General features: G+C 47.6%; 1 protein-coding gene across 1 annotated transcript; it reads left to right on the top strand.

Moving 5' to 3' along the window:
• The first annotated feature begins 366 nt into the window (after positions 1-366).
• LOC135084294 (zinc finger and SCAN domain-containing protein 10-like) lies at positions 367-11,271 on the top strand. The gene is made up of 9 exons (XM_063979101.1): positions 367-652; positions 734-837; positions 1,012-1,638; positions 3,587-3,680; positions 4,695-4,815; positions 5,795-5,891; positions 6,432-7,181; positions 8,185-8,319; positions 11,183-11,271. Exons 1-7 carry the CDS (start codon positions 545-547, stop codon positions 6,670-6,672), a joined length of 1,392 nt encoding a protein of 463 aa, XP_063835171.1. The 5' UTR covers positions 367-544; the 3' UTR covers positions 6,673-7,181; positions 8,185-8,319; positions 11,183-11,271.
• The last annotated feature ends 667 nt before the right edge of the window (positions 11,272-11,938 follow it).

Below are 11,938 nucleotides of genomic sequence, written 5' to 3' on the forward strand. Positions count from 1 at the left end.
TATTAGACTTTTTAGGTATTTTGATAAAAGTTAATTGTATACACTATAAAGTATTTTATAGTGTATCTATCCTGATCCTGATATCTTATTATTATAACTAGAAAAATACTTATTATTTACTACTTTATAAAATAAGACGTACAAATCGTTCATAAATTAAAATGTGAGCCAAACAAATTGAAACTTTGTAGAAACACGTACATATCTCTTATCAATTCGTTCATAAAGTTCCAATGTTTTGAATATCTGCAATTCAGTGAAGTAAGTTAACTTCACAAACATTGTGTGTTCATTAATCAAAAGTTTGGCGCATCGCCTCTCCGCCTCATCTCCGCGTCCGCCCACCCGCTGCCCTTTCGTCGATATATCTCTACGTATCTAAATAGCTAAAATACTTTTTGGGTCTCAAATCAGACTCCAACTGATGTTGGCAACACTGACTGTGGAAGGTCAATATTTGACAAATGGCCAAGCTATAGCTGTCACTTTCTTTCACAAGGCGTAAACATCGAAGCATTTATGATAAATCACTTTTAAAATAATTATGGAGTCAATTTGTAGATTGTGTTGTTCTACAAAATTCGTAAACAATAATTTATTTGATGAGGAAAATGCTCTGTACCTGAAAATGGAATTATACTTGCCGTTTAAAGTAAATATGAGGTTATTTATTAATGGCATTTTGGTTTGTTATTTTAACCTAATTTAATGAGTGTTGTGGTGATTTCGGCAGGTGAAAAAAATGGACCGGCTGCCACAGAAGGTCTGTGATCGCTGCAGTTGCAAAGTGAACGATTTGTACCAGTTCTGTAACGAAGCAATTGAAGCCCAGGACAGGTTAGTTTTCCACACTTAATTACTCATTCCTGGACGCCAGTATTTAAGAAACGATAGCTTGCAGTAGCTGACGATCACCGTGTGCTCATGTTGCTCATTAGCTCATGATGCTGAAAGCTATTATAAAGTTCTTAACAAAACTATTTATTAATTTTTTTGTAACAAAATTTCCAGGTTACGAGAGATGATGCGGCATGTGGAGACAAACCTAAATGATTCAGTAGATCTCACACTTACTAAACAAGAAACTATTGCACCCTCACCTGCTGCCTGTAGTAGGCGAGAGCAGGGCACACAGACAGAACTGGCGACGGAACCCACACAATCATCAAATAAACCCAATGTAGAAGTCCAAATTAAAGTTGAACCGACATCATTATCACCATCAGAGGTAAAATCAGAGAATAAAGAAGAAATGGAAGTTGAATCTAACAATCATTTTGATAATCCTGTTGATCTTCCTACTGACAATAGTGATGATAATGTTTCCCTTATATCACTGAAGAAAAAGAAACGAGGTCGCAAACCAAATGCTAATGGAGAGGCTAAACGAGGAAGAAAAAAGAAACCAAAAGATTGGGAGCAGCTAATAAACACTTTGCCCAATGATACTGCTGTCACAATGGTGGAGAAACCAACAGTACCAATACCTATGGATGTAATGAAGGAAGAGGTAGTCTTTGGCTACAAGGAGGAGGCCCCAGACCTTCTGGTGAAGCGAGAGCCCAATGAGGACATGTACCAGTGTTGCATTTGCTTCATGCAATGCTTTAACAGGAATGACATGTTACAACACTATAGGTATGCCCCATTTATTCTTTCAATTATTCTAGTGTGTGGGTGTTTTTGCCCTATTATTATTTTTTGAAAAAATAATAATTTCTCTTAATTGATTCACACCTAAGAGTGTAAAAATATGCATGTAAGATTGTAATATACAACACAGTTATTTAATTCCTTTGTGGGGGTTGCTATGTAGTAATTTAGGTAAATTGGTGTTATTTTATTCATGACAATGTAAGAAGTTCATATACTATAATGTCTTAAATTCAATTTTTTTTTATAAGACTTGAACCTGGTTAATATTACTTAAAGTATGTGTACTAGATGATATGGTGTAAAATTTCTAAGGATATTTATTATCCACTCATTGGGGCAATCTATAGTCAATTCTTGAACATGGTGTCCCAAGTCAGCGGCGAGCGCGACACGACCTGACGATACGTCGCACAATGCTGCAAGCAAGGGATGCCACGCTTGCTGCGCCTTACACTGAAGCTTTAACCACACCAACGCGTGCAGATCAAAGGCCAATGACAAGTCGCGCGACCCGTAATAGTTCACACGACCTGTTATTTTCCTATGATCGCGCCGTATCGTGCCGGCGTCACGTCGGCGATGGCGATCATAGGCCAGTGACAGGAAGCGCGACCTGTCATTGAAAAAAAGAAAGAAAGAATCATTTTTTGCCATGGACATCACAAAAGACAAAAGAGGTAAATAAAAAAAAAAGCAAATAAGACAGAGGTGACAAAACATACAATGGAAGAGAAAGTAAACTGAGCAGTGCCACCTCGTCGCACAGCGATCCCCATCAGTGGGACCCCACTCAGCATATGCCGTGGCCCCCGGTGAGGAAGGCCACGACGTTGGTTTTCATTGGCCTATACACGCGCAGTGATCGCCATCGCCGATGCGATCTGCACGCGTTGGATTGGTCTATTCCACTTTGATCTAGCTAGCTAGCTTAGATATTTTTTTTTTTATGTGATAGGAGGCAAACGAGCAGACAGATCACCTAGGAGTCCTAGGCTAGGACACTAAAATAATAATATAATTTAACTGGAGTTCACTTTGATCACCCAGGGTATAGTATCCGTGGGTGATCAAGGGACACTAAATTGTCGCTGGAAGTGGACTTCGATCACCTGGGTCATCAAAGCCAGGTGATCAAAATGGAATAGACCATTGGATTGGCTGAAGCTTTAGGACGCTGCGTAAGCACAGAATAAGTAATAGTACAGGTACAGAAGGATTACTCCGCAAGACGATTTATATAAATGCGAGTCTTGCTACGACGCGATACAGTGGAATTCAGCTCGCACAGCACTACGTACCTACAATTTTATTCACCTACAAGTTTTGTCTCTTTCTATCGCGTGCCTCTGAACTCTTCTTACGCTGTTAGGGTTGCTGTCTAGTAGTGTCTAGTAAAAAAATAATTAATCTACTTATTTGTAATGAGGTACGTATGTAGGTAAGTACGCATTCATTATGGAAAACCTTGGGAGAGGCCTTTGTCCAGCAGTGGACGTCATTTTTGGCTAAAACGAACGAACGCATTCTGAGCAGTAGTCATGGTAGGTTAGGTTCTTATACTATCCTAAGAATTATTGATTACCTACATGGCCAACATACCTTTCAGCATCTTTGGGAAGCGAAAAAAAAGATAAATCCGGTATATTTCTTTTCGAATTTAGACACCCGAACGCCGCACAATAATATTTCTTTCTCTTTATGTCCATTTTTAAATAATACTTCGATCATAGAATTAGGTATTACAACGCACGCCAGCGTCCTGACGGGCGCGCGCGTGACACTCGACTGATATAATACCCGCCGGCGGGGCGCTTCGCTGTAGGTAATTATCGGATGTACCGCGCGGAGTGAGCCAGGCCTGGCGTAAGTCGATCCTCGTGAATAGTAATGGTTGTAAGTGAGTGTTAATGCTGGTGCGGTGTGTCCGCAGGGAGCACGTGGACGCGTCGGAGGCGTGGGGCGCGCCGCCGCCCGCGCCGCCGCCGCCCGACCAGCAACCGCTGCGCTGCGTGCGGTGCCGCAAGGTGCGTGTTCCAAACTATACTCAACATCAAATAAACCGCATCTTCCGCGACGCGAACTTTAAACATTTTCTTCTGACACAATCATGCAATGGTGCCCCAACAATATTGGTGTTATTTGAAAGCCCAATAAATATCCTTAAAGAAAAACACATTTAATTTCTTGATAAATGATTAACATTAACATATACCATAAATGTGACTTGAAAAAATACCTCACTTTGGGATGTGGGGATGCATACGTTTGGAAGTGTTTATTTGATGCCGAGTGTATATTGAACCATATCAAACCATTTTACCATAGAAATAAATGTTATTTTATCTGAAAGGATATGTCACACGTTTTTATGGTGTTTTTTTGCAAGAAGCGAATGCATATTACGGGCACGCAGAATAGCTCAGGGCGTCGCCGCTGTCAATGTTCACATACAGCTTTAATAATTGGTACCGACATACCTATTCTGCTAGCAGTTGGGTTATCCATTTTGCCTTGGTAATAAGGGCCTAAATTCATGAGCACTAATGCTAATAGCTAAAGCCCGGTCTCTGAGCACGTAGAATTTTGTCCAATGACCCCAAGCTACCCATCCTTATCGCTCGCGCGTAATTGTGTTGCTGTCGCGCTCGCACACTCACTGCGACAGCAATATACAGGGTGTTAGGTAAATAGGTATATGAGCCGACACTAGCCCATGTTAACATGGGCATATAAATGGTATGGTGAAGTCAGAAAATTGATATCATCATTTAAATTTTTTAAATTTTCACACAAAATAAATGTTATAAAATCCGATTTGTATGAAAAATAAAATAATTAAAATGGAGATATCAATTTCCTGACTTCACCATACCATTTATATGACCATGTTAACATGGGCTAGTGTCGGCTCATATACCCATTTACCTAACACCCTGTATAAGGATGGGTAGCTTGGGGTCATTGGAAAAATTCTACGTGCTCAGAGACCAGACTATAGGTACTTTTTGTCATAACGCGTGTACAATTCATGGCCGCAGGTGGTGGAGCCGGAGGAGTGGGCGGCGCACTGGCAGCGGCACTGGGAGCGCGACCGCCGGCCCTACACGTGCGCGCTCTGCGAGAAGACCTTCCGCGACCCGCACCAGATCCTCAAGCACGGTAACACTCGCACCCGATCCTCAAGCACGGTAACACTCGCACCAGATCCTCAAGCACGGTAACACTCGCACCAGATCCTCAAGCACGGTAACACTCGCACCAGATCCTCAAGCACGGTAACACTCGCACCAGATCCTCAAGCACGGTAACACTCGCACCAGATCCTCAAGCACGGTAACACTCGCACCAGATCCTCAAGCACGGTAACACTCGCACCCGATCCTCAAGCACGGTAACACTCGCACCAGATCCTCAAGCACGGTAACACTCGCACCAGATCCTCAAGCACGGTAACACTCGCACCAGATCCTCAAGCACGGTAACACTCGCACCAGATCCTCAAGCACGGTAACACTCGCACCAGATCCTCAAGCACGGTAACACTCGCACCCGCAGCTCTATACCCTGCGGAGCGGCACTGGCATACATGATATGAATGCTTTTAGCATTTTACAGTTCGCGGTATCGCTCGCGCGTAATTATATTGCTGTTGCGCTCGCACACTCACTGCGGGCGCCCGTCGCACAGTCGCGACAGCAATATAATTACGCGCGATAGATAAGGATGGGTAGCTTGGGGTCATTGGACGAAATTCTACGTGCTCGGCGACCGGACTTTACACTATGTTTGTGTAATAAATAAAATACAAAACCGCCATTCCACCACTGGCGCAGTCGCAGCCGCGGAGAACCGTAAATTGCCAGCAAGGCGACACGGTAAATGATAGCTGTGTTTACCTATTTCGTCTTCGTCGTTTCAGCCAAATGACGTCCACTTCTGGACAAAGGCCTCCCCCTAGGTTTACCTATTTACTGAGATGATATTAAAAAAACAATCGTTTGTGCGAAGTAACACAAGTAACGCACACAGCACCACCTATTATCAAAAATTGTAAACAATTTCACTTGCATACCTTTTTTTTGTTCGTGGTTGTGAACTTTTATACTGTTGAACTGTACAGACTGTCGTCGTGTTGCAGGTCAGACGCACAAGTCGGGCGAGGCGCTGTCCAACACGCAGGAGCTCACCAAGCGGTTCGTGTGCGACCTCTGTCCCGAGAGCTTCGTCTACATGAGGTTGGTCAAACGTGACACTAGCGCCGCCTAGCGGCTGAAAACTGGTCTTCATGTCGGTTGAAAGGCATTTAATCCTGCATTAAATAAGACCAAATTCATATGTTATGGACATACCGTTCTAATGCTCATTTACTACAAAGTAGAACATTATACGTATAATGAACAAGTTTCCAATTTTTTTCTTTTAATAAAACTTGAAAATATAAGTAAAACTAATAATAATTGTGAAAGAATCATGAAAATATCTCTACAAATACAAAAGTTACAGGGCCCTAAAGTTGCGCCTATGTTTAAGTTCCACGCGAAAATATGGAGGTAATTTAAATAATTAATTTCTCAGAAATTTCTTGATGGATTTTAAAAATAACTTCACCGGCTTTTTAGTTTTGGTCTATTTTAGTCCCATTCAGTGAAATCTAATGTTTTCAACATCACGAAACTTCTCCATTGATCGGTGTTGTCAACACGTCTATTTGCGGCTGCCTAGGGCAGATTTTACTTCTTCACTCCCTACAAGTAGTTTATTGTCCGTCCCACCAGGTACCTGCTGGCGCACCGCGCGCGCGCGCACCCGGAGGCGGCGGCGCGCGCGCTGACGCTGCGCTGCGCGGTGTGCGCGCGCGCCTTCGCGCACCTCAACTCGCTGCGCCGCCATCTGCGCGCGCACTCGGGCGAGCGCAACCACCTCTGCAACGTGTGCGGCAAGGCGCTCACCTCGCGCGAGCACCTCAAGTTCCACATCCGCATCCACACCGGCTACAAGCCCAACGTGTGCAAGTGAGTGCCCAGTGCCCAGTGCCCAGTGCCGGGCCCGGTGCGAGACTCAACCACAACAACAACATTAGACAACAACCACCTCTGCAACGTGTGCGGCAAGGCGCTCACCTCGCGCGAGCACCTCAAGTTCCACATCCGCATCCACACCGGCTACAAGCCCAACGTGTGCAAGTGAGTGCCCAGTGCCCAGTGCCCAGTGCCGGGCCCGGTGCGAGACTCAACCACAACAACAACATTAGACAACAACCACCTCTGCAACGTGTGCGGCAAGGCGCTCACCTCGCGCGAGCACCTCAAGTTCCACATCCGCATCCACACCGGCTACAAGCCCAACGTGTGCAAGTGAGTGCCCAGTGCCCAGTGCCCAGTGCCGGGCCCGGTGCGAGACTCAACCACAACAACAACATTAGACAACAACCACCTCTGCAACGTGTGCGGCAAGGCGCTCACCTCGCGCGAGCACCTCAAGTTCCACATCCGCATCCACACCGGCTACAAGCCCAACGTGTGCAAGTGAGTGCCAGGGTCAGTGCGAGCCACGAAGAGTGCGGCTAAATGCGAGCCAGCCACATACGGCATGATGCTCATAAGCTAAGTGCAACATAAGTATTTTTGAATTTTTTGATTTCGGTGAAGTGTGTGGCTACCGTGGTCTAGTAGTAAGACCACCTGCTTCAGACGCAGAGGTCCCGGGTTCGATTCCCAGTGGGGGCAGATTTTTCTGTTCGGTTCGGTTGGTGGTAGGGTTTGTTCTAAGTTCGCCTGGCTAGCTAGTCTAGCTACCACCATCTTACCTAAGTCTGTCGCCATAACAACAATGTTAACAGCATAATTGTGTTCCGGCATTTAGGGGTAAGATAGCCAGTTCCTCCGTGGTTGAGGATTCCGGGTGAAGCTCGCTTCCACCTTCGGCCTGATCGTCACTTACCATCAGGTGAGTGAGATACAGGCCAAGAGCTTCCTCGTTGTGGATAAAAAAAAAGTGAGTGCCGGGCCCAGTGCGAGCCACAAAACGGCATGATGCTCACCAGCTAAGTGCAACATAAAGTACGGCCAACGAGAAGCGATACAAAAGGTCGATTCAACTTTCGAATTGACAATCTATTCTGTCTCTTCCCATCTTGTGTATTTGTCGTAATGTCTCGTTCTCCCGCCAAAATATGTCAAAGTCAAACCCTTAGGCTGAGTTGCACCATCTTACTTTAACTTTGAGAAACGTCAAAAATCTGTCAAATTCCATACAAAAAGCACCGGTTATCGTCATAGTTACCGTTAAAGATAGGTGGTGCAACCCACCCCTACTATTCCAAATGACAATGACATTGGGTTTGTTTACATTTGGTATCGCTTCTCGTTGGCCGTACTTTAAGTATTTTTAATTTCGGTGTAGTGGAAATTGTTTTGACTGAGGTGTTATTTTGACAAAATTGACCGTTCTTTCCGCAGCCAACAAGTGTGAGGTAATAAAGGTTGATCCGAGTATTTAAAAATAATTTGAGTTCTTTTCTCGTTGCAGGGTGTGCGGCAAGGGCTTCGTGAAGAAGTGCAACCTGACGCTGCACGAGCGCGTGCACTCGGGCGAGAAGCCGCACGTCTGCTCGCACTGCGGCAAGGCCTTCAGCCAGCGCTCCACGCTCGTCATCCACGAACGGTAGCTATCATAACGGTGGAGCGGCAAGGCCTTCAGCCAGCGCTCCACGCTCGTCATCCACGAACGGTAGCTATCATAACGGTGGAGCGGCAAGGCCTTCAGCCAGCGCTCCACGCTCGTCATCCACGAACGGTAGCTATCATAACGGTGGAGCGGCAAGGCCTTCAGCCAGCGCTCCACGCTCGTCATCCACGAACGGTAGCTATCATAACGGTGGAGCGGCAAGGCCTTCAGCCAGCGCTCCACGCTCGTCATCCACGAACGGTAGCTATCATAACGGTGGAGCGGCAAGGCCTTCAGCCAGCGCTCCACGCTCGTCATCCACGAACGGTAGCTATCATAACGGTGGAGCGGCAAGGCCTTCAGCCAGCGCTCCACGCTCGTCATCCACGAACGGTAGCTATCATAACGGTGGAGCGGCAAGGCCTTCAGCCAGCGCTCCACGCTCGTCATCCACGAACAGTAGCTATCATAACGGTGGAGCGGCAAGGCCTTCAGCCAGCGCTCCACGCTCGTCATCCGCGAACGGTAGCTATCATAACGGTGGAGCGGCAAGGCCTTCAGCCAGCGCTCCACGCTCGTCATCCGCGAACGGTAGCTATCATAACGGTGGAGCGGCAAGGCCTTCAGCCAGCGCTCCACGCTCGTCATCCACGAACGGTAGCTATCATAACGGTGGAGCGGCAAGGCCTTCAGCCAGCGCTCCACGCTCGTCATCCACGAACGGTAGCTATCATAACGGTGGAGCGGCAAGGCCTTCAGCCAGCGCTCCACGCTCGTCATCCACGAACGGTAGCTATCATAACGGTGGAGCGGCAAGGCCTTCAGCCAGCGCTCCACGCTCGTCATCCACGAACGGTAGCTATCATAACGGTGGAGCGGCAAGGCCTTCAGCCAGCGCTCCACGCTCGTCATCCACGAACGGTAGCTATCATAACGGTGGAGCGGCAAGGCCTTCAGCCAGCGCTCCACGCTCGTCATCCACGAACGGTAGCTATCATAACGGTGGAGCGGCAAGGCCTTCAGCCAGCGCTCCACGCTCGTCATCCACGAACGGTAGCTATCATAACGGTGGAGCGGCAAGGCCTTCAGCCAGCGCTCCACGCTCGTCATCCACGAACGGTAGCTATCATAACGGTGGAGCGGCAAGGCCTTCAGCCAGCGCTCCACGCTCGTCATCCACGAACGGTAGCTATCATAACGGTGGAGCGGCAAGGCCTTCAGCCAGCGCTCCACGCTCGTCATCCACGAACGGTAGCTATCATAACGGTGGAGCGGCAAGGCCTTCAGCCAGCGCTCCACGCTCGTCATCCACGAACGGTAGCTATCATAACGAAACCTAGTAACTAGTCTAACGCGGCGGCATGAAAGTTTTTGCACGGTAATATTATCTGTACAGTATTCCAACTCGGCCATATTTTTGAAATAAATGTCAACAGCCGCGCGGTACGTCACCGTATAACAACATGCGATAGGGCTGCCCACCTGCAGACCCTATTTTCATTAGGTACATCTGCCTACTTAGAATTTCTATCTAGTTTTGTGAATGTATTTCGTGATTGTAATTTTTTATTTTATTTTGACAAACAAAATACTATAAGATAAAAATGCATGTTGTCTTGTCATTAGTAGATTTAATTAAAAAATATATTTGTGTTAAGATTTAGTAACAAATCTTGTGAATTTGCGACCGTAAAATGTATGCGCCTCGACTGAGGCGTACAAAATGCTTGATTGTTATACAGGGTGTTAAGTAAATGGGTTTATAAGCGGACACTAAAGCCTGGTCCGTGAGCACGTAGAATTTTGTCCAATGACCCCAAGCTACCCATCCTTATCTCTCGCGCGTAATTATGTTGCTGTCGCGCTCGCACACTCACTGCGGGCGCCCGTCGCACAGTCGTCGTCGGACAAAATTCTATATGTGCTCACGGACCAGGCTTTAGCCCATGTTAACATGTGCATATAAATGGTATGGTGAAGTCAGAAAATTGATATCATCATTTTAATAATTTTAATTTTCATACAAATCTGACTTTATAAATTTTATTTTGTATGAAAATTAAAAAAAAAATGATATCACTGACTTCACTATACCATTTACATGCATAAATGTTAACATGGGCTAGTGTCGGCTTATAAACCCATTTACCTAACACCCTGTATAAATAGGTACTTGTAATTATTTTTATAAAAAAAAACACACTGTTTAAAAAACAACACATCGTCTGTTTCGCGACACCCCCGACTTTTGCATGTCGAGCGCATACCGAGATTTGAATTTCGAAGGAAAGCTCGCGTTTCGTCCGTTTATATGAAGTTACAATACTGTATGATAGTATTACCGTGGTTTTTGCGTCGTCTAACTGCAGCCTAAGCCTCCCCAAATGATTTCCACATTAGTCGATCGGTAGCGGCCTGCATTCAATGCCTTCCTGCTACCTTTATGAGGTCGTAAGTCTACCTTATGGTCGATCGAACGTCACGCTACGTTTTCTGGTACTTGCTCCATTCTAGAACCTCGGCCACCGTCGGCCGTCAATTCTGCGTACTATGTTTCCTGCCCTTTGCCACTTCAGCTTGCTACTCCGTCGGCCTTATGTCAGTGACTTTAGTTCTCATTTCTGATTCGATCTTGTAACGAAACCCTGAGAATAGCCCTTTCCATAGCACGCTATGTAACTTTTAGCTTTCGAATCAGTAAATTGTCTTAAAGATGCGACACACTGAGTCGAACCAAGAGTTACACGCTTATTGTGTCGCCCTTACTATCAGTAGAGCCGCGTAGTGACGTGCCTTGTCAACACGGTGTTGTTGTGTACGCTCCCCCATGTGACCCGAGTACATGACGCGACTTGTCCAGGTACCACAGCGGCGCGCGGCCCTACGTGTGCGCGCTGTGCGGGCGCGGCTTCGTGGCCAAGGGGCTGCTGTCCATGCACCTCAAGACCACCTGCACCTAGCCCCCTCCCCCCATGTGACCCAGTACATGACACTTGTCCAGGTACCACAGCGGCGCGCGGCCCTACGTGTGCGCGCTGTGCGGGCGCGGCTTCGTGGCCAAGGGGCTGCTGTCCATGCACCTCAAGACCACCTGCACCTAGCCCCCTCCCCCCATGTGACCCAGTACATGACGCGACTTGTCCAGGTACCACAGCGGCGCGCGGCCCTACGTGTGCGCGCTGTGCGGGCGCGGCTTCGTGGCCAAGGGGCTGCTGTCCATGCACCTCAAGACCACCTGCACCTAGCCCCCTCCCCCCATGTGACCCAGTACATGACGCGACTTGTCCAGGTACCACAGCGGCGCGCGGCCCTACGTGTGCGCGCTGTGCGGGCGCGGCTTCGTGGCCAAGGGGCTGCTGTCCATGCACCTCAAGACCACCTGCACCTAGCCCCCTCCCCCCATGTGACCCAGTACATGACGCGACTTGTCCAGGTACCACAGCGGCGCGCGGCCCTACGTGTGCGCGCTGTGCGGGCGCGGCTTCGTGGCCAAGGGGCTGCTGTCCATGCACCTCAAGACCACCTGCACCTAGCCCCCTCCCCCCATGTGACCCAGTACATGACGCGACTTGTCCAGGTACCACAGCGGCGCGCGGCCCTACGTGTGCGCGCTGTG

This window comes from Ostrinia nubilalis, chromosome 25 (assembly GCF_963855985.1).
Source record: "Ostrinia nubilalis chromosome 25, ilOstNubi1.1, whole genome shotgun sequence".
Lineage (NCBI taxonomy): Eukaryota > Metazoa > Arthropoda > Insecta > Lepidoptera > Crambidae > Ostrinia > Ostrinia nubilalis.